We start from the raw sequence: 23,515 nt of genomic DNA, 5'->3' as shown, positions 1-23,515 counted from the left end.
ATTAGAAGATACATCGATTTCCGTGGCCTATTTTGGCTGGCAGAGTGCTGCAGGAGGCAGCAACTTCTTTACCTTGTCTTTAGTGGTATCTGCCAACTAGAACTAGGTACCCACTAAGATCTGGGTGGCTGTTGTTCAGAAGAGCCAAAAACATCTGGCTCATCACCAGGTCTTTGATGAGAGTGAGCCCACTCATATCATGGAGTTTGTCATCTTTTATCTTAATCTTTTTTACTTGTGATTGATTTAATTGTAATTTTTTTGATTGCTGTGAGCCACCCAGGGGCATTGAGAATTGGGTGGCATTATCAATTTTGTAAATTATTACTAATACTAAGTCTTCCTCTATGGCTGTGTCAGAGGTAGTAATAGAGATTGTTGGACAGTTAGTTTTTAGAGACATCTGGAGAAATGGTCAGTGCATTTATGCTCTGCTCCTATACAAAAGACTCAAGCCCCCCTCCACCTGCCCTTCTGAGGTAAAATACAATTCTGATGCGTCCCTCAATGAATGACCCCTGGTTTAGTGACTGTTCAAAGTTACAATGGCAATGAAAAAAGTGACTTATTATCTTTTTCACATTACCATTGCAAACCATTTGAGTCATTTGATCAAAATTCAGGTGCTTAGCAACTGACTCATATGATGGTTCCAGTGTCCTGGGTTCATATGATCACCTTTTGTGACCTTCTGATGAGCAAAGTCAGTGGGGAAGCCAGATTCATTTAACAGTCATGTTACTAACTTAATATTGATTCACTTAACTCTGGCAACAAAGGTAATAAAATGAGGCAAAACTCTCTTAACAAATTGAGCTTAGCAACAGAAATTTTGGGCTCAATTGTGGTTGTAAGTTGAGGACTGCCTGTGGTAGAAACTGATTGAGATGGATTTAAGGGGTTTGTTTGTTTAATAATATAAACAGAAAAAATCTAAATACAAAATTACCATTGTGTGAAGCATCTCCCTTTTTGGTTAAGAATTATCCTTATCTCTCAAGTTGTAACACTGGCAACAAATAATTTAATCTTGCTAACTCTATATAAGATGGTCCCAATGTAGATGCACCAGTTACACCATTAGTGATTAAGGCACGCAAGTGTTGGCTGATGTTGAATAATTGTAGTATTAGTTAATAAAATTGGAATAAAAAAGTTCCATCCATCCATTAGACAGACAGGTTGATTTATAATGGAAAGCATAGTTGGTTGTTAACATATAAAAATCCCATTGGTTTCCTAGCAGAAACAAGATACCAATGCAAACATCAATGGATGAGAAAAGCCTTAATGAGCCACTGACTTATATTGCTTATTTAGAAAAGTATTAACAAGCGATCAGTTATTGAAAGTCTGTTGACAAGCCAGAAGTAGATGTAATAAATATGGTACTTGGCAGCCAAATCAATTTTCAGGCCTTTTACAGGTGCATTACTTTTTTTTAGATGCATTACTTTTGTGATTACATCCTGTCAAACATTTCCTTACGGTAATTCACCATCACCTCTGTCCAAAATCTGTTGTGTGCATAAGCATTGCATACTGATTCGAAGAACATGAAAAATACATTGGAAAGTATGTATCATTGATACATGTGGCAATTGTCCTGTTTGGAGGGCCATCCCACCCTTGGCCCCAAGGAATTCTAGGTTACTTGGTTAGGCCTCCTTATTGATCTTATCAGCTATGTCTATGTTCATATTTATTAGATGATTCAGAAATGTTTTTATTTTCTGCTGTCAAAATGCTTTGCTAGTTTCATGGCAACCATATTCAAGTTAGTTTTTAAACAATAATAAGTGAATGGCTTATTGTCTCTGGACAATTCAACGTAAATTGTATAAACTTTCTTAAAATGCTTAGGAATTAATATTCAATAATTGCAACCCTTGGGTCATCACCAATACCTTCAATAGTGACAGTTTCTAATCCAAGAGATCTATCTGCCTTGGAAGTAGCCCATGGAAAGTTGTGTAACACTCAAAACGTTTTGAATTTTCTATTAAATAAAATGCCATTTATATCATGTTTTACAGAATTCACCAAAGTTCAGTTTGAGTTGAGTCCTGGATTGGTTGCCCTATGTTGCACTGTTTTAGAGTTAAGGGTTACAGGACAATTAGAATTTTAGCAGTACATATAAGAATGATTTTTTTTCCATAAAATGCATGAAATTTCTCAGAAACAATGTCCTGATTTTCTTGAGGGAGAGGCGATTATACTTTTGAGTAAAGTGCTTTTGTCTTTATTGGGAATGATAAATTTCTATTAATACAATTAAATATTTTTTCAAATTATTAAGCAAATATACTTTCAGCTACTTGAAATGTATACCGTATCTTATTACCATTTTTAATGTACATACCTAACATTTGGGAATTATGTTGTATAAAATTGTAAACATGACTACAGTGTACTTGGATAAATGATGCAGTAATTTTTGAGATTGGAGGAGCAGAAAGAGGAAGCTGGGGATATATCATGAAGAATCTATATGCAATTGCTGACGTCAAAGACAAAGGTACACAACCAGGTTTTTGATATTTTCACTATTACGATACAGCTGTAAGATTAACAAAAATCACACTGAGAAATGGAGTACTACTTTGTAGCATTCAGACAAGTTGAACTGCAAACGTTATTCTTTTTGGAAACACTTTCCATTTCCTTGAATCTGGCTTAAAGGACACATTTTTGTTTGAACTCAATTTCTTTTCAGTGTATTAAAATATAAGGCAAATATTTCTGAAAATCATTTTTATTTAAATAAAAGTTTAAATACATTACACATAACATCAGGATTCCAACCGAGTTATCTGTTGCTTCACACAGCTGTTAGTTGCTAAAGCAGTACTTTGCAATGACATTCTTTAAAAACTGCACCTTTAAAAGTTTAAGATTAAGATTTAAAAGATTAAGCTAACACCTTTCCTGAATTCAGTCACCTTAGTGACTATTTAAAAGAGACTTTGATTTATTTAGCCCCAATACCTTTGCACAAAGATGCCTTCAGGTACACAAAGGTAGGTGAGACCTAATCTTTCACAGTTTGTAGTTATTTAGCCTCAATTTCTGTGACAAAGGTGGCTTAAAATATTAGATGTCCCTAAAACAGCCAGAATATTTAAAATCTAATCAGCAATGTCTTAAAAACAAACTTCTGGCATGACATCAACACTACCTGACCTGGTTTAAAAATGAGGGACAGCAACACAACACGAGTTCTTGTCAGTTTATTACATTGCCGAGTTACACTAGTCCAAACTAAAAGGAACCTGATGTGATTACATTATGCAAGCTGGCTTGGTTAAAACTAATGAGGCAGGACACAAAGAATCTTTCATCGCGGGGAAGTCATCTTCCTTGGAATTTTGGTGACACACAAATCTTAAAACCCATGGACTTTCAGCTGGTCGTCTTTAGCCAGTCCAATCTGAAGGGAAAAAATGTTTGACTTAGATTAAATATTAAAAATGTGACCCACTCTAGTAAAATTAACAGCTGCATTTATTTTACCCTGACAGCAAGATAAAACCAGCTACTTCTGAATAAAATCTTTTGACTTTAAGTTTAGTAGCAGAAATCAAACATATAAATTATGTGCACAAGTCGAACAATATTGAATGATAAAACTCATAAATTTTAAATAGCTGTGTTCACCTCAATGAGGAATTGGCATATATTCTTCCGTTGGTCCCCTTGAAGCTGAATCACTTCTCCATACTCTGGGTGCTCAATCACAGTACCATTGCAGGCAAATTTCTACAGAAGGAAAAAAGCAGATATTAACTATTTAGTTCTAAGCACTTAACAAAGGTAAAGTAATTACTGTGGATTAAGAATTTCACAAATACCTTCTTGAAGGCCTTCACCAGTTTCTTTTTATCATAATCATCGGCAATGCCTTGGACTGTGGTGAGGGTTTTTCTGCCGTTCCTCTGCTGGATCCTTATATGGATGTAGTCCTCAGTCCCAGCAGGAAGTAAGTCATCACCCTTACTTGCATCAGCAAAGGGGTCTGAAAAAAGTTGAAATTATATATATAGATAAAATGTCAATCAACAAGAGGTGCAATTTCAGGATGTATCAATGTTATGTGAATGGAAATCACCCTCCTAAACCGAACAAGGGCTTATGCCATAGTTCGAGAGGGGAAGAGTGATTGAGAGACTTCAAGGTATGAAAATGGGCATCTTCAGCTACATATTTGAAGTTCAGCCACTCTGAAGCAGGAGGTCCCGGGCATCCAGTTTTGAATCAATTAAAAGTTCGTAAAACTCCTTTCTTCTCACCCCTGTTAAAGCAGGAAAAATAGTTCTTCCCCACTTCTTGCAGATGCGGAAACAAGGCCGCTTCCAGCGGAGACATTCTTCACGTTACCACGTGACTCGAGTGAGCCCTCCCACTTGCAGGGTGACGCAACCGTCAGGAATTCGCAAGTGCGTCAACAAGGGGGGGGGGAAGAACAGAAGGCGCAAACAAGATGGCGGTCCTTCCTAACAATGCCGTCTTCTTACATTCATCCTAACAGCTATCAGTATCCATCTTTCAGGCGCCTGTCTCTGTTTCCTATCCCTTCTATGAGGCGCATTTTAGGCCAAGCTAGGCCAGGCTCCACCCCCCACCTCTACCGGCCGAGTTCTTGGAATAGCTGGCTTCCTTCCTAGCTTGAGTTCGACCAATGAAATCGCTCACCGCCCCCCCGTGGAAGAATCCCCCCCCGCTACCAAAGTACCTCCTCCTGGCAGGCCTTCCCCTTCCCCCCTCATGTCCAAACTCCGCCTCTCGCCGCAGCCCTCCGCCTTCGCTCACCCCCCGTCCCAGCTCTGAGGACAATTGTTTCCCTCCCCCCTCCGGGATTCTCCGATGACCTTCCCGCTCCTCTTCCCCCCCGCCATCGGGGCCCAAGTGAATTCCACCTCTGGCCTGACGCGGCCTCCCGCACCGTCCGTTTTCCCCGCAGCTCGCCAGCCATTCCCCGATCCCCCTCACCGAAGGAGTGGAGGTTCTGGATAGCGGACATACGACGCGCTTCGCTTCCCCTTTTCCCCGGGTCGGAAGCAACAACAGCAACGGCGACAGCAAAAGGCGGGGCGCGGCAATAACAACAGCAGCGACGACGGCTCCTGAGCCTCTCGAAACGCCTAAAAAGGAAAAGGCAGCAGGAAGGGCGGGTTTAAAACGTCCGACGGGTTATATACAGCGAGGGGTTTATGACGTCAATGCACCTCGGTAGGCGGGCGCAAGGATTGGCTAGGAAAAGGAAAACTTGGAGGGGGGGATGGGAAAGGTTGGGCTTGTGGGCGTAGCTCAGTCAAGCTCAGCTCCTCCCTTCTCTAGCTTCCGCATTTTATGATGCAGGCGGTAGCGCAAACTGGACAAAACTGGCTCTCCTTGTGACGCCACGGATGTTGGCGGGGATTGGCTGAAAAGCGCGGAAGGTGGGGAAACGGCCGTACGTTGCAGCGGTCGCGGGGAGTCTGCACCATTTTCAAGAGACGGGAGGGGCAGTTCAAATATTTCCACAAAGGAAATTTGACAGTCGGCGCATGCGTGATAGGTCGATTTTTTTTTAATGCTGCCCTTCCAAGGGTATTTTCTATAGGGATTAATTATGTTAATAATGTTTTATTTCTAAAATGAAAAGTACTGGGATCTTGACATTCCACCCCATCAAATTTAAATACATAATAATTTAATCAAAGAAAATGTATTTTTTAAGCACACAGATAACAAGATCTTTGGTCCATTTTGGGGGAAAATACTTGAACAAAAATCTATGAAGTAAAATCCGTTTTGTTAAACCAACAATATAATTTCAGTGTCTGAATCCAGCCTGCTTTGAAACCCAGAACTGAAAATTGTAGCAATAATTCCCAGCTTATAAATGAAAAAGTCAGATATAGCAGTAAATTATCTCTCAGTTATTATAACTGAGTTTTCAAAATATATTAAAAGTGTTCCCATGATGCCTCTTGCAAACAAAACTGAAGAGTACAGTGGAATCTCAGGTCACAAATGCTTCTGTCCCTGACCAAATTGGGTTCCGACCAAAAAATCTACCCAATTTTTGAATGGGTCACAATTCAAAAATCTGGTGGCAAACAAACCCAGCTTTGGTAGATTCCCTTTCTGTACAGATTTCCCCTTCCACGCAGTCTGCAAAAAATTTTTCCCGTGCATTTGCAGTCGGTCATGCTTCCAGTCACGACCAAATCGGGTTGCAACCATAGTCCTAGAATGGATTACAGTTGCAACCTGAGGTTCCACTGTAGTTTAAATTCCCTTTTTCTGCTATTGTTTATGGAAGATTTTAGTGTAACCTTTAACTTTGGTGAATTATATTGATCACACTTATAATATTGGCTGCTTCAGAGAATCCTGAACAGAAACATCTTTTGCACTTGGATGATCTCTGTCAATTTTGAAGTAGGGATGTAGAGCATCCTTCCTTGGTCTCTTTGACCTCTCATAGTAGCTTTTGATACCATTGACCGTGGTATCAGTTTGGGGCTGTGTGGCACAGTCTTGTGCTGGTTGCCTCCTTCCTTCAAGGTTGGTCCCAATTGATGTTGCTACAGAGTCAAAGAGGCACAGCCTCCTTTGTGCTGTGCTGCAGAGCTCAGTACTCTCTCCATTCCTTAATGTTTACATCAGGGGTGTCAAACTTGGTGGTGTCCCATGACATATCAGGACTTTCCCTCCTTCACTAAACTGGGCAGGGGCGGGGCCAGCACATGATGCATCTGGCCCTCAGGCTGTGAGTTTGACACCCCTGGTTTACATGAAACTGCTGGATGAGTTCATTTGCTACCATGGGATGAGGTAGCATGTGTATGCTGATGATATTCAAGTTTACATCTCTGTCTCTGATCCGAGAGATGCTGTTGCTGCCATTGCTGGGGACTATGAGAGGGGTGAGCAGACTTTGGCTGAACCCTGGTAAGAGTGTTGAGTTTCTGGTTCTGGGACTATCATCTTTAGATCTAAAGGGAATGGCATGACTCCAGACAGTCCCAATGTATTCATCCTCTTGGATGTGTGACTCTTGGCCCATGACGACTGACTTGGGGACATGGATGAGGCAGTCCCAGGTTCCTCAGGCCTTGGAACAGTAGGCAGGGAAGAACAGGAAGTGGGGAGCAGATGGAGAGGGTAGGCAATGGAGCAGAGGAGCGGTGGCACTCTGGAAATGAGCAAATGCTTTCCTCACCCGATTCCTGAGTTTAGAGAATGGAGAGGAGTAGAGTCAGTGCAGGGTGACCTGACTACGCAGGATGAAAGAGCGAGAGGAGCAGTGATATTCAAGCCAGTAGCTGGGACCACCCAGCCCCCAAGGCATGGGAGGGTGCCAAGGCAGTCCACAGGTTCAGGAGTGGTTTGATGGGAGCCTAGCGGCAGAGGTTGCCAGAGAGTGATGGAAAAGCTCAGTGGTGGCTGCTGGCACTGGGGCTCTGCTAGTAACGCCGAGCTTTTCGTGCTCACTTCTAACAGGATGGAGGAAGGGGAAGTTAATGGATGCTGATGAGGCGGAGTGAAGTTATTCAGCCATCCTGGGGAGCCAGACTATGGAGCTGTTGTGGGAGTGTTTGGGTGAGGCAAGCTTCCGGGATGCTGGCTTTTGGCTTCGGGAGCCAGGAGTGAGGCAGCTACCTGTTTGGCCAGTGAAGCCACTACTTGACCAGATGCTGGTTATCCCGCCTATGCGGTTCTCCCTAGCTAGCTCGAGGCTCCGCCTGGATGTCAGCTATAGCAGTTCCCAGGAGGCCTAGCTGGTGAGGGGAATGGTAATGCGGCTTGCATCAGCAGAACCAGGACTGTGGAAGGGACAGGTTATCAAGGAGATGGCAAGGTTGGCAGACAGTCACTCCCAGCAGATGAGACAACGGCCAGCTAGTCTCCATCTGGCAGGTAGTAAGCGTCTCTCCCTGGAGGGCCTGAACATCATCCAGCCAGTTTGGGCCCTTCAGGTCAAGGTGGCCAATAGGCTATTGGCAGCTGTAGCCATGGCCCTTGGAGCTCCTGTACTTGAGGGCCACCTTTGATGGTGATCCTGCCAGATGGGCTCTCTTCTTGAATTGAGTAATTAGCCACCTGAACCATTATCCCGATCTATACCCCAGCCAGTGCGCCATGGCAGAAGTGGTGATGGCTGCACTGGAGGGGGAAGCTGCGGATTGGGTAGCAGATCTTTATAACAAGAACGCTCAGCTTTGGGGGATGCTGGCCTGCTATTAGAAGCCTTGTAATACTGCTTTGAGGATGTGACCCAGGCTGAGGGAGAGATTAAAGAGAGGGCCTGACCGGCGCCAGACTATGTCCAGGAATTCTGCCAGCTTGCCAGCAAGTTATGACAATGGCCGGAGTAGCTGCTGGTCTATCAGTTCAAGGTGGATCTTGATCGGAGTTTGCGCCAGGCCTGTGCATACTGGGGTCTACTTCCTTGGCTGAATGAATGGTACCAGACAGTCATCAAATTAGATACCAAACTGAGGAAGTGCCATTCCAGTGGGGACTTGGGGTCTAGGCTAGAGGTTCCCTGAGAGGTTCTCTGATAGGCAGCTGACCATCAACCAACCAGGACTGCCTGTGGTCTCCAGTCCCCCAGAGAGACATACTCACTTGCCTATTCAGTGCTTTAGGTGTGGTCAACCAGGCCACCCGTTGGCTGAGTTTCCGGCTCCTACAGTGAGGGAGAAAATTGGATTCCCTGGCCCAGGGAAGCTAGGAAGACACCCAAGAAATCCAGGGCACCAAGCAATAGAGGCCCTGCAGCTGGACGAGGGAAAGGCGCCAGGTGAGGGAGAACACCCACTGCTCTCATATGACAGCCTGGATATGGGGGAACAAGTCCTGATGGTTAGTGCCCCCATCTGTCTTTTCATGATCCCAGTGACTATCATGGCCTCTAAATCAGAGGCCTGTGAGATGTTTGAAACATTGATAGAGTCTGGGTGCACCCGGTGCCTGATTAACCTGTCAACTGCCACCAAGTTGCGGGTTAGGATAAGGAGGTTGGTCAAGCTGCTGCGGTTTGAGCAGGTGGATGGTTCCCTGTTTTTGGGGTGGTGGTGTCCAGCCATCCATATCATGGAGCTGGTGAGATTAGAGATGGCCCTGCATTGGGAAATGATCCACTTTGTCCCTGTGCCTAGAATGACCAAAGCAGTGGTCATAGGCTTGGAATGGTTGGATAAGTGGGGCCTAACTATATGGTGAGAGGGAGGGTACAGGAGACTGAAGATAGGCCTAATCCTAACCCTAACCCTGTCAGTACCTCAGGACCTCCATTCAGATGGCAGTCTCTTGCGTGCTTACCAAAAGCATATTTTGAAATGTTTACAGAACTTAATCTGATAGAAATTTGGAGAAAACTAAACCAAGAAAAAAATATACTTTTTAGTCCAACCCACACAAATCATGGTCATGCATTGATATGGCCTGGATGGGAGGAGAAATAGGAGAGGAAGTGGAAGATATTGAAATTTTACCAAATTGCTGACCATAACCCACTTAAAATAAGTTGGAGAGGTAGAAAGAAAACAAGATGTAGATGGACTCTAAAGATACAAATATTAAAAGAGACTGAATTTGTTCAGAAATTGAGAGAAGAACTATCATTTCTTTAAAGAAAATAATGGACAACACACGTTGATACAGAACCTATGAGATACCATGAAAGCAGTTACTCGTGGGATCATAATATCATATAAAGCAAAAAGAAACAAAGAAAAATTTGCTCAACAAAATAGTTGCAGGAAACAGTCAAGAAACTAGAAACTAAATTACAAAATGCTCCACAAAATACTAAATTAAAAGAACAATTGATGTTAACTAAACACAAACTTAACCTAGTAGACCATGAAAATAAATAGCTACACATTCTTTGAACAAGCTAATAAACCAGAAAGGTGGCTCTCACATAAACTTAAGAAAGAGAAAAAAGAATTATCCACCAATTACAAGATGAAAATGGAGAATATCAGCATATAATAGAAAGAAAAAAAAGATTGTACACCAGTATTTTGAGAATTTGTATAAGAGAGAGGAGAGAGATGAAGAACAGATAAGGAAATATTTGAGAGAGGAACAAGACCCATTGATAGCAGAAGATCTGAAGGAAAATTTAACTAAAGAGATAACAATAATAGAATTAAATCAAGCAATTAGAAACCAGACAAAAACACCAGGACCACATGGTCTCCCAGGGGAATTCTATAAAATGTTGAAAGATGTATTAGAACCATTGATGACCTTTATAATGGTGTTATGATAAATGTTAAGATGCCGGATACATGGAGGGATGCACTCATCTTGCTAATCCTGAAGGAGGGCATGGATACAAGACAAATCTAAAATTATAGACCAATATTGTTATTAAACACCGACTATAAAATATGTACAACCATCATAGCGAATAGACTGAAGAGACTTTTGAATGAATATATACATACAGACCAAAATGGATTTCTACCAGGCAGACAAATTAGGAACAATTTGAGGACAGTAATAGATATTTTAGAATATTATGATGCCCACCCAGAGAAACAAGTATCACTTGTCTTTTGAGATGCTCAGAAAGCATTTGATAATTTGAATTGGCAATTCGTGATACTGCAAGTTTATAACGTGAATTTAGGAACTAAATTTGAGCACATAATAACAATATATTCCAATCAGAAGGCAAATATTATAGTGAATGGTGAAGCTACCCAGAGCTTAGAAATAAGAAAAGGAGTTAGACAAGGCTGCCCACTCTCTCCTCTGCTTTTTATGTTATTACTTGAGACCCTTCTTAGACGAATTAGGCAAAATTCGGAAATAAAAGGATTAAAAGTCAAGAAAGAAGAATACAAATTACAAGCTTTCGCGGACGATATGGTCTTTGTTATTGAAGATCCAATAGAAACAGGAAAGGATCTAATTAATGAATTAGAAAGATATGGGGAAATAGCAGGTCTGAAAATTAATAGACAGGAAATTAAACTCTTGTCTAAAATCTTAATGAAATTACAACAAATAGAACTAGAAAGAATAGCAGGACTACAAACAATAAAGAAAATTAAATATCTGGGTATATGGCTGACCATGCAATGTAAAACAATAAAGGAGAATAATTATGATAAAGTATTACAACAAACAAAAACGATTTGAAATTATGGGCTAAATTGCAATTATTTTTACTAGGAAGGGTAGCAGCTATTAAAATGTCAATCTTACCCAAATTTTTATATTTATTTCAAACGATCCCTATTAGACTATAGAAATCTCTTATTAATGAACTCAATAAAATTACACTGAAATTTATTTGGTTAAGCAAAAAGACCTAGAATAAAGATAAAATGATTACAGGATGTAAAAAACAGAGGAGGATTCCGAATTGGGAGTTATATTTTTGTGCAAAGCAGCCTACACACCATCTGGTGGTCAAGTAGAAATTTCACAAAGAATTTAATTTTTTTTTTCCTTCTCTTTTTTTAAAACTGGTCTAGCTCCACCTCGTGGCCGGTAATGAATTTACAGGAGGTTTCCTAAATTTAACCAGTGTTCAACCAGTTAAAATTCTATTTTTTTTACTCTTGTGGAAACATCTAGTAACTTAATTCAAGGGTCCGGCACTACCCGCAGCCCAACCTGTGCTTAGCAACAGTGTCTTCCAGATCTAGCGAGTATCACAAACAGGCAAAATTTGTGCACTTTGTGCCAACGTCTTTCAGACTTCACAATGCACCTTATAGTGCCAACTTGTGTAGCAAGCAACATTTCCTAAATTAACAGGCAAATTTGTGCTTTGCCTGAAAGTCTTCCAGACTCCGCAGTGCACCCTAAAAGCAGTCACATTGTGTACTGTGCTAACACCGCCCAGACCCTGCAGCGTCACCTATGTGCTCAAGTATTAAACATAGCAGAAACTCCTACATTCTGCTACCTACGTGCAGTGCAGTCTACTGGCAAAAAGGGAATTACACAGAAAATCACTAAATTTTCCAAGATTAACCTTTTGCCAATTTGAAGCATGGCAACTGCTTCAGCCATGACAGATGTCTCTGATGTACCAGAGGACTCGAACCCTCCAAGCACCCTCGAAGTTAATGTGGAGCCTGGTTCCCAAAACCCAGTTTTAGATGTCCAAACATCTGGAGATGCAACAATACCTCAGAAAGTCTATGACCTCAGACAACATAGGAAGCCTACCACATCCATGGACTCCTTATTGAGGGAGAAGTGGGACAAGGAGCATTGTCATTATGTAGTATCATGGACAGAACAGGAGAAGATCTGCAAAACTCCCAAACGCAGGCTGAGACGTGGGAGACTACGCACATTGCAGGAAGACCTACAGGACCTTCTCCCACAGTGGAGAGACAGCAAAAATAAACTCAAGTACATCCAGTCGAGGCTGGGTGACCCAAACCTTGAAGAACACCTTCAGTGCTTTGAGGAAGTACACAAGGAATGTGAAGAATGCATTAGGGAAGGCAAAAATGCCCTGCAAGCAGTGATCAACAAAGCTCTAAATCTGGAAGAAATGTCAGGGGACAAGGCCACATGTGACATAACCACACGATCACAAGCAGCTTCTTCCCACTGTTCTCAGAAAGCCTCCTCCCTCCATCCCAAACTGGCTAGATCGCATTCGGTTCCAGTGTCTCATGCCAACTCTCTGCTGCTGGGTCTTACCATCCTTCCAGAGCATCCTCCTGTCGCAGTGGTGCATCTAAGGCCTCCAAAGCAGCAAGTTACGCCAACCGAGCTGCAGAAGCTGAGTGGAAGCTGCAGTAGCAGATGCAGATCTATGTGCCACAGAGGAGGTGACATGGCAGAAGGAGGCAATAGCAGCTCAAGTAGCTGAAATGGCCAAAGCCCAGGCCACAGAGCAGGCCAAATTGGAGTTGGCCAAACAGCAAAGAGACTTGGCAACGAAGATGGCATAGGCTACAGCATGGTGGAAGATGGCTGACAATGCCCCCTTCAACTTCAACCTTGAAGAGTTGGGAGAAGAAAGCCCAGATCAAGGCCTACGTGGATGAGCAGCACTTGCTACAAAATGAGCAGGTGGAACTGCCTCAGTAACTTAAAAATCTCCCACAACCAGGGGCATACAGGGGTGAATCTCAACCACAGACTCTAAATGTCAGTCATGCAACTGATGTTGTAAGACCTAAAGTATGAGATTCACTTCCCACCAACAGCAAATCTTCCCCAACTGATGTTGCATAATCTAAAGTCTGAGATTCTCTTCCCAGAAACAGCAAACCTACCCCAACATCTCACGGCCTGCTGGGTAAGCAACTTAGCCCTCCAGTGATCACAACGACTTCTTGACAAATAGACATGCAACCAACCACAATTGCCACACTCAATCCACAGGCAAATGAGTTCTTGACATACCCACAAGACAACTCTAATGCACAGCATGGAACCCACACCCAACCTCAAGAGGTACTACCTGCAAACGTGGGGACAGATAATGACCTCATAAAGTACTCTGAGGAACCACGTACCGCCCACAACACATGCCCTTGAGCCAGAACACTATGCCTATAGGATGTCATACGAAGAGATGACCGGCCCTCACAGTGAAGTAACAGAGAACCATCACTAAGGTGTGAAAGGTTAGACTTAGCAGCTAACAGTGTGTACAAATTCAATGAAAAGTCAGGTAGAGAATACCTACTGTGGAAGAACATTTTCACAAGTACTATTCAACGTGAACAGCTGCTGCCCAGCGAAGAACTTAAATTTATATTGGCATGGCTAAGACCATGGTCTAGTTACATGGTGAAACACATTTACACAGGCATCCTCAACAACCCAGACACCACTCTAAAATGAGTGTGGGATGCTCTGGACCGAAAATATGGTGATGGCACATTGATGGAATTCTCGCTCCTAGAACGACTTGACCATTTCTCATGTATCGCCATCCATGAAACCCAAAGACTGGAGGAATTTTCCAACATCCTTACGGAGCTGCGAACAGCCAAAGAATGTTCCAACTTACCAGGACTGGCTTGCCTTGGTCTCTTCATCACGCAAAAAGCAATCATTGCCAAACTCCCAAAAGAAATATTGGAACGATAGATTGTTTTGTCTGATGCCTTTCTGGCCACAAACTGCAAAAGAGAATCACCTTTTGCCTTTTTCCAAGAATTTGTTGTCCGGCAAACAGAGTCCTGCAACAGCTTTAAAAACCTCTGCCTCAGACACAGTTTCTTCCCAACTAACGAAGAACACAACCGTAACTCTCCGCCTCTCAGGAGTATACTGCAAATCACTAGAGATCACAACCACACAACAACACATGACACAGAGGTTGCAACCTCCTCTATAAACAGTTCGGGAGAGGACTCATCAGACACAACCCAATTTAGATCTCCAACTACTAAGAGAGTTGAGCTTTGTCCTTTACACAACACTCAACACTCACTGAACATTTGTCAAGTGTTTACAAAGAAATGCCTGGACCAAAGGAAAGATTTGTTATGGGAGTTCAGATTATGCTACAAGTGTTGCGAATCTTCTAAACATACACCCAAAGACTGCACAGCCAAGGTGCAATGCCATCTATGCAACAGAAACAAGCATCCAACCGCTCTACATCCAGCTCTGAGCCACCACATCAGACAACTCCTAACCCTCCTTTGAACAAGGAACCTCAGTGTACTGCAAAAGCACACCATGCACCTTAGCGCACCACAAAAGCACAATCAGAGCCAGTGGTGGTTGTCAATTGCACGTCAGTGTGCAATAACACACCAGCCTCTTGCTCGTGTCATCAGATCTGCTTAGCCAAAGTCTACCCTGATGGACGCCCAGAATAAGCAGTGAAGATGTATGTAATCCTAAATCGCTCACTAGCCAGGTCTGCATTCTTTGACCTCTTTGATATTCAGAAGGAAGAAGCGCACTTCACAATATCAACATGCACTGCACCCAGATGCATGGCGGGGAGGAGAACTACTGGACTCTGTATAGAGTCATTAGATGGACGTTTCCAGTTCCTACTGCCGCCCGTGTTGGAATGGGATGGGATACCAGATGACCGCAACCACATCGCAACATCAGAGCTAGCTAGCAACATACCTCACCTGAAGCATATGGCTCATCACTTTCCCACCTTAGATCCTGAAGCCAATATTTTGCTCTTGCTGGGAATAGATGCCCCTGACGCTTTAACATACACTGAAATAGTCAGAGGCCCGAGATACTCACTCTACGCCTTCAAGACAGACCTGGGTTGGGGAATCTCAGGAATTGTCTGTGTCGATCAGATGCAGGCCCAAACACAGGCAGATGCCTTCACACCATCCATTCTGACAGCCTTCCGACGCACTTTAGCACCATCAAAAACAAGAATACCAGTCCATCCTAAAAGACTGCTGGTGACCAGTAGACTTTCACTAAGAAACCCTGAACGGCTGCCTGCGACCACCAGACTTCCACGAAGACGCTCTATACGGGCAGATGTCTTCACAACATACGGTTCAACCACTTGTCAACACTCCTTAGAACCATTGGAAGCAAGAGTATCTGTCCACCTTAAATGGCCACCAGAGGCAACCAGCAGACTTTCACCAAGAAGCTCTACACCAGATTGGTCACTGACTTAGTGCTGCTGCGGAGAAAGGCTGAACTTGAAAATTGAACTTCAAGCTTTGCATGCTTTGCTTTGTTTGATACTTTATTACTATATACTGTTTCTCTTAGTTATATATAACTGTTTATTTAATTATATAGTTAACTGCTATTCAGTTAGTATTACTGTTACATAGTTAACTGATATCCAGTTAGTATTACTGTTTACTGCTTATCTTAGTTATATAGTTAATAGTTCTTTAGTTAGTAGTGGAATTTACAATTCCAGGTGGGGAGTGTGCTGTCCAGACAGATTAGAGTTAATGGGATTTGGGTTAGTTAGTTAGGAATTGAGAGCTGCCCCTTTAAGGGAATGCATCATGGTAAATGTAATTAAGGTATCCTGGGGAATGTAGTTCATGTCATGTGATCACATCTGTAACACTGATTGGTCACTGAATTGACCCTTAGTGGGTTGGGGGAGGTTTCTTCACTCTTGCCTGAACACAGCCTCATGGTAGCATCTCTACCCCCTGCTTCTACGATATGGGATGAAAGAGATAACCATCTTTTTAACCAGAAAGTCAGATATACAAAGGATTGAACATTAAGAAGAATCTTGTCATAACTGTGAATTATCTTGAGAATGCCTAATGAACCAATACAAAGACTTTGTATGGATGCTTTGTAGAGTTATCTATCTGCCCCTGTACATTACAGAGGACAGTTTGTACCGGACAGAATAATGGGAGAAAAATAGAGAACACCACTACTTGAAGATACCAATTTGGCTTTCGACAGTGGAAGCACTTATTCATCCAAATATTGTTAATATGGGAAATATTATTAGATGCAAAGATATTTTGAACGAAAAGGGTGAGCTCAAAACTAAGCAAGAATTAAATGAGCAAGGGATTGATATGGTTTGGTATTCCCATGTACAGTCTAGATATGAAAAAGATTTTTTTTGGTTATACCATAGAATTAGACAAATGGCAGAATCTATGGGAGAGAAACTATAAATTAACAATGTCAACTGCATACAAAGAAAATCTATATAAGATTTTTTATAGATTGCATTTTGCACTGGCAAGACTGGTAAGGATGTTTAAAGATAAATCAACTAAATGCTGGAAATGCCATCAGGCACCTGAATCATATTACTATATTTGGTGGTCATGCATAGAAGCTAAAAGATATTGGACAAAAATACACACGTGGTTGGAAAAGATGATACCGCAACACATTGATTGAAAACCTGAAATATTTCTGTTGGGGATTATATCTGAAACTTATAATAAAGAAAAGGCACACTTAATTATTCATGTATTAACTGCAGATAGAATGTATTTGCACAACATTAGAAAAGTGAAAAGATTCCAACAGATGAGAATGTGATCAGGAAAATATTAGGAAGTGCAGAAATGAACAGGCTAACATTTGTAATTAAAGAAAAGGAACAAACTGAATATTATATGATATGGGAACTATTTTATCAATGACTCGAGAATAAATATGTAAATTAGAAATTAAAGAAAATTAGCGAAAAATAGTAAGCATGTGAATAACATGAACAGATAATCACACTATTTCTTTGGGTACTTCTATTCTTCTCATTCAGTTGTATGTTACTTCCAGATTCAAAGGGATGAAAATAATGCTGTTCTGTATCAAATGATCTGTGCAATAAAAGGTTATATTAAAAAAAACCCCTAAATATGCTAAGATGGGGATTATGATAATTAGATATATTATGCATAGTAGTATAAAGTAAGAATAGAGTATTACTACTATAGTAAAGAATGTGTATTAACTGTAATTGTTATTGCACAAGATATTTGTACCCATATGATACACTGTGTCAAGCCTGAGCTATGGCTTGCCATAATGAGAGGAGGGTGGTGGGAGGCATGTTTGGCAGATGAAGACTGCAGGGCATCCAACAGCTGACGGTTGGATTGCGGTGGCCCCGCGTGGCATCCAGCTGACGTTTGGACATGCAGCTCACAACTGGCACATTGGATCATAACCCCATGATGTGCATAGACGAGGCAGCAGGATGCCTGAGCCAGTTGCTGGCCGGAGATTCCACTAGCAGTTGGCTGAAGAGGGAACAAGCCAACATGAGGGAGGGTTTCTGAGTGGGTGGAGTGGCCAGATGTGCAGGTTGTTTTGTAATGGGATAAAAGTGGCTCTGGCAGGCAGAGCTCCCAGTGCTAGCTTTACCTGGGATTATCCCAACTCACAGTCTGTTGCTGCTGCCTTGTGTTTTTCAAACCTGGATTAAAGGATTTACTGCCTGAGGTACGTTTCCTGCCTTTTCTGTGTATTAGATATAAGTGCTGGCCAACGACTGTTTGAGAGAAAGCTAGCGCTGGCCCTTTGTATATATAACCTTCTGGTTTCTGGTTGATGTGTTGTTGTTACCTCATCCTGCCTGTGAGGGTGTGGCATTGGTGAAGATGGCAGAGGGAGTGGCACAAGACTTACCTGTGGATCTAGAGGTGGTGGAGGTGGAGCAGCAAGGACCATAGGCAGTGGTGCTTGGGGATACAGAAGCAACTAAGATACTGTCATGCCCCTGGTGGAGACTGACTCTGAGGAAGAGGAGGAATAGCCAACAGGGAGTGGGAGTGTGGGTCCAGAGGTGGTGGAGGAGGCCGGGGGAGGGCAGAGACCAGCTAAGCAATCAGAGTAGGATCCAGGCCCATTCCCTATCCATCCTAGGCCACACAGGGAGGAGAGGATCAGGGAAAAGCGAGATCTACTCAGGAGGAGATTATCATGATCCTCCTTGTGGCTTGCAGCTGGGAGCTATGTATATAAGTTTGTAACTGCGTAGTCAGAATCGCTGGAGTCAAAGTTTATTGTTTTCTTTGAAGAAGGTTTATCTTTTTTGGCATTTTCCCCATGGACTCTTCCTGTTATCTTCCTGGAATGTATGGCTAATTATCTTGGCTTGCTTTGGAACTCTCGTCAATGTGGTTTGTTTTGGTTATCTCTTGCCTCATTATTTACTTTTGTGATTTTAAACTGTGCCTAATAAAACAGTGAAGTTAAGTTGAAGGTATTACTGGACTTTAATGTATGTTTTGGGTTTGGGGTTATTTTGAGAGATGATGGGTCATCACATTTTGACTCCAGCCACCCCTTCAACTTATTTTTGCTTTTTGTGGGGTGACCATGGATCATTTCAGAGCAGAGATTGCCTAGTTAAGCCAGCAAGTGGCTCTTTTCACTGCACAGATGGTACAAATGCAAGCTGCTCAGCCACACCGAAAATGCCCAGTGGCAGTGCCAGATAAATTTGATGGTTCGCTGGCCCAATTTCCAGCATTTTTGGGGCAGTGCCAGCTTTACATGAGCCTTTGGCCTGAGGGCTTTCCTACTGAGTGGGATAAGGTGGGGTTTTTGATTAGTTTGTTGTCAGGATCTGCAGTATGTTGGGCAATGTCTCTGTTGACCCAGCCCAACCAGGTGTTGGACAATTATGCCGAGTTTTGTCGTCAGTTTCAGGCCATGTTTGAGGACCCTGTTCAAAGCCAAACAGCAAACAGACATTTCAGAAAGTTGAAACTCACTCATGGATTATATTGCTTGTTTTCAGCTGGTTGCTCAGGATGTACAATGGAATGATTACAATTAGACCAGTTCCAGGAGGGTTTGTCATCAGAGCTCCTGGATGAGTTGGCGCACACTGAATGCTCTCGCACCCTTCAGGAGCTCATGCATCTGTGTCTTTGTATCAGTGCTAGACTTCAGCAGCGACGGGTGTGATGATGGACAGAAACCGTATCTGTTTCCCGCAAGATGGCGCCCTTGGTAGAAGTGCCTTTGGAGGAACCCATGCAGTTGGGGGCTGGCTGCCCTCACCTGACTCAAGTAGAAAAGGATAGACATCGTTGTGATGGTTTATGCCTCTATTGTGGCAGTCGAGACCATTTTGTGGCCAAGTATCCTGTTAAGACATCCATAGCAGTGACGCCTGCGGAGGCGGGAAACAAGCATCGCTAAGCCTATGGGGGTCTGTAGGTCAGGGTGTAAAGTCCTTAGGCCTGCCATCTTCACCAACCTTGCCATCCTTGCCACCGTTGACATCTCCACCACAATTGTTATTGGTGAAGCATCTTGTGCTGACAGAAAGTGTGTTCATGCTTGGTGTGGGAGTGGTGGAGATCCAAGCCTTGGTCGACTCAGGAGCCACAGCCAATTTCATGGATGCTCATTTTGTAGAGCAGTGGTTCATTCCTCAGCAACAGGTGTCCCCTCCAGTAATGTTAGAGGTGATTGATGGTCGGCCCCTTCATTCGGGACCTGTGGTTGCTGCAACCAAACCCCTCTGCATGCGTATTGGACAGCATGTGGAAGAAACTGTGTTCTACGTTACCGCAGTGCCTTTTTTTCCTGTGATGCTGGGTTTGGAGTTGTTACAGGCCCATGATTCACAGATTGTCTGGTCATCTGGAGCTGTGCAGTTCCTTGATAGGAAGTGTGCCAACCATTGCTTGCGCTTCTGTGCAGGGAGTGTGGCTACACCCGTGAACCTGGATCTACCTGCAGAGTTGGTGGACTTTGCTGATGTGTTTGGGGAGAAAGAGGCGGATCAGTTGCCTCCGCATTGGGCATATGACTGTCCAATCGACTTGTTGCCTGATGCAAAATTGCCGGTGGGTCGGATATATTCCCTGTCAGAACTGGAGTTGGCTGTGTTGCAGGATGTTATTGACAAGAACCTCTGGAAAGGATTTATCCGGCCTTCTACCTCCCCATTGGCTGCACTGGTGCTTTTTGTGAAAAAGAAATCAGGGGATCTATGTTTGTGTTGTGATTACCGTAAGTTGAATTCAATCACAGTGAGGAATCATTACCCACTTCCCCTCATCCCTGAACTGATTGAGTGGCTTCATCAAGCTAAGACCTTTACAAAGTTGGACTTGCATGGGGCCTACAATCTGGTTCACATTTGTGCAAGGTATGAGTGGAAAACAGCTTTCTGGACAAGGTACGAGCATTTTGAGTATACTATGATGCCTTTTGGATTAACCAATGCCCCAGCTGTGTTCATGCATTTCATGCACAATGTTTTCCATGATTTGTTGGATCAATTCATGATCATTTATTTAGATGACATTTTAATTTACTCAGACTCTCTGCAGGAACACTGGCAACATGTGTGTCTGGTGTTGCAATGTTTGTGTGATAACCACCTGTTTGCTAAGCATGAGAAGTGTCAGTTTGCACAAACCACGATTGACTTCTTGGGACATTATATTTCACCTGCTGGGATGGAAATGGACCCGGAAAAAGTACAATCGTTGCAGGCATGGGAACCTCCACAGCGGGTTAATGATGTGTAACGACTGTTGGGGTTTGTGAACTACTACCACACATTTATTCCCCGCTTTGCTGCCTTGACTTCTCCCCTTTCTAATCTGCTCAAGAAGGGGGCGAAGTTCCATTGGGGTGCTGAGGAGCAGGCAGCTTTCGAGGCATTGAAAGTCACCTTTGCTTCCAAGCCTATCCTCAAACACCCTGATCCAGACCAGCCATTTGTGGTGGAAACAGATGCTTCTGATGTGGCTGTTGGTGCGGTGCTCCTCCAGGCCTATGCTCCTGCAGGCACCCTGTTCCCGTGTGCTTATTATTCCCGGAAGTTGTCGGCTCCAGAGTGCAACTATACGATTTGGGACAAGGAGCTATTGGTGGCTAAGGTTGCTTTTGAGATATGGCGGCACCACCTGGAGGGGCCTCGTCACCAAATAGAGGTTCAGACGGATCATTGCAATTTGGAACACCTACGTACAGCTCGGACATTGAACCAGCATTAGGTGAGATAGTCCTTATTCTTTGCTCAATTTGATTTTTGGGTGACCTATGTTCTGAGTGGAGGGAATCAATGCACCGACTCCCTATCTCAGTAGCCTGAGTATACCTGAAAGGAGGATAAAATCTTGTCCTGGATGGTGATTCCATTGGAGCGGTTTGCGGCCACTGAGGAACCTGTGGACCTCCAAGTGAGGATTCAGGAGGTGCAGAAGCAGGACCCATTTGTAGCAGCTCGACGTCAAGAATTGGATGAGAATGGGAGATAAGAGACTTGGGTGTATATTGGGGACCTGTTGCAGTTCCATGATCGCATTTACATGCCTGGAGTTTCTCTTCATGGCCTTATCCTACATCAATGTCATGATAGTCCGGCGGCAGGACACTTTGGGGTGTTCAAAACACTGCACCTCATCTCTAGGACTGTAAGCCCTATTTCAGAAATCCAGAAACTCAGTCAACAAACACATTTACTCACAGGTTTGGTGAAAAGTAGTTTATTGTAGATTGTTTTCTTCCAGTGAGCAAACAACAGCAATCCTGAGCAAAGCCAGTGCTGAGAGTGAATGCCTCCCAGCGCCTTTTATGCCCCATCCCCTTCCCAAACGAGCATCTGCCTAACTAATTAACCACATGCCGCTGCCCCACAATCCTATATTCGACACCCAGAACACACCGAACCCCGAAAGGCTAACTCATAAGCCAAAGAAAAGGAAACCACAGTAAGATGAGTTCACCCCCTCATCTCTGGAACACAATACAATCCTTACGCCCTGTAATTAAAGATAGTTCAGCAGGAACTTGCAATGGATCCACATCGTTACATGCTGTAACTGGAACAGGCAACAGTCCCATGTTGTTTCAGTGAGGGGAACAGCTAGTCAGGTAGGAGGTGCAGGTTCAGAGACTTATCTCCCTCTCCCTATTAGGTGGCTGGCAATGTGTCGGGCATGATTAGTGAAGCCCAACAGGTGGCCCCCTCTACCATGGCTCCATCTGTAATAAAGATAATATGGTTAGGATGATGTAATGCCCCTTGTTAATACCTCCTGCCTGCCTTCTTAGAATATTTTTTATGGAATTGTTGATGTAGATGAATAGCAGACACATCTTTATATGATACCCATGAAGCATCTGCTAATGGACAGCCCTCCCACCTCACTAAATATTGTAGAATTCCTTGCTGACATCTGGAATCAAGTATTTCCTTAATCTCGTAATGATCATCATGGATTGGGCCAGGGGTCCTTACACTGGGCTCTTGTCTAGTCATATCAGCTTGTTTAAGAAGACGGATATGAAATACAGGGTGAATCCTTTTAAAACATGAAAGTAGTCGAAGCCCAACTGTGACCGGATTTATAACTCGTATCACTAAGAATGGTCCAATATATTTTGGACCTAACTTTTTATTAGCAAGACCCAACTGTATGTATTTCGTTGAGAGATATACCCAGTTGCCTACGTTATATTGGACTTGTGCGGATTGTTTTTTATCTGCCTGATGTTTGTACTCTGCTTGTCCTTGTTTTAAGGCAACTTTTATTGTTTCCAATTGTTTACGTATCTTATCCACCCAGGTTGAAACAGTACTTGGTTCCTAAGTTGCATGAGGCCATTCTGATATTGGTAAAAACTCCGTACCACTAACTGTCTGAAACAGAGAAAATCCCGTACTGCTATGGATTGTATTATTGTATGCTATTTCAGCATACGGAAGTAGGTCCCCCCGTTACTCTGTTGGTAATTTACGTAACACTGTAGATATTGCTCTATAGCAGCATTAGTTCATTCCATAGCTCCATTGGTTCACGGGTGTTAAGCCATACTTAATCCGTGTTAATTTATACACTTAATCATGTGTATAAATTCTCTCCAGAATTTTGCTGTGAACTGTACTCCATGGTCAGATAAGATTTTGCGTGGTACACCATGTAATCTATAAACACGCTTTATGAATAAATCTGCTAATTGCCTAGCAGAAGACAATCCTTTACAAGGGATGAAATGTGCCTGCTTGGAAAATAAATCAATGACATTCCATATAACGTTGTAGCCATGAGTTTTGGTAGTTCCACTATGAAGTCCATACCAATGTCAGCCAAGGTTTTAT

At 43.0% G+C, this 23,515-nt stretch overlaps 1 protein-coding gene across 2 annotated transcripts in view; it reads right to left on the bottom strand.

The window, feature by feature from the left end:
• Window positions 1-2,742: 2,742 nt before the first annotated feature.
• The window catches only part of EIF1 (eukaryotic translation initiation factor 1), a 273,258-nt gene continuing 252,485 nt past the window's right edge, over window positions 2,743-23,515 (bottom strand). Inside the window, exons 2-5 of one of the 2 annotated variants that reach the window (XM_087915486.1) lie at window positions 4,993-5,134; window positions 3,855-4,018; window positions 3,661-3,762; window positions 2,743-3,433 (exon numbers count right to left, since the gene is read on the bottom strand). In XM_087915486.1, coding sequence (XP_087771612.1) covers window positions 3,389-3,433; window positions 3,661-3,762; window positions 3,855-4,018; window positions 4,993-5,023 — 342 coding nt within the window. In that variant the 5' untranslated portion in view covers window positions 5,024-5,134 and the 3' untranslated portion in view covers window positions 2,743-3,388. Of the gene's footprint in view, window positions 3,434-3,660; window positions 3,763-3,854; window positions 4,019-4,992; window positions 5,173-23,515 lie in introns of those variants that run through there. The other variant, XM_026720500.2, reaches the window with a different exon arrangement.

Source organism: Pseudonaja textilis, chromosome Z (assembly GCF_049901715.1).
Source record: "Pseudonaja textilis isolate UNSWEBS1 chromosome Z, rPseTex1.2, whole genome shotgun sequence".
NCBI lineage: Eukaryota > Metazoa > Chordata > Lepidosauria > Squamata > Elapidae > Pseudonaja > Pseudonaja textilis.
This window is presented reverse-complemented; position numbering and strand designations above follow the sequence as displayed.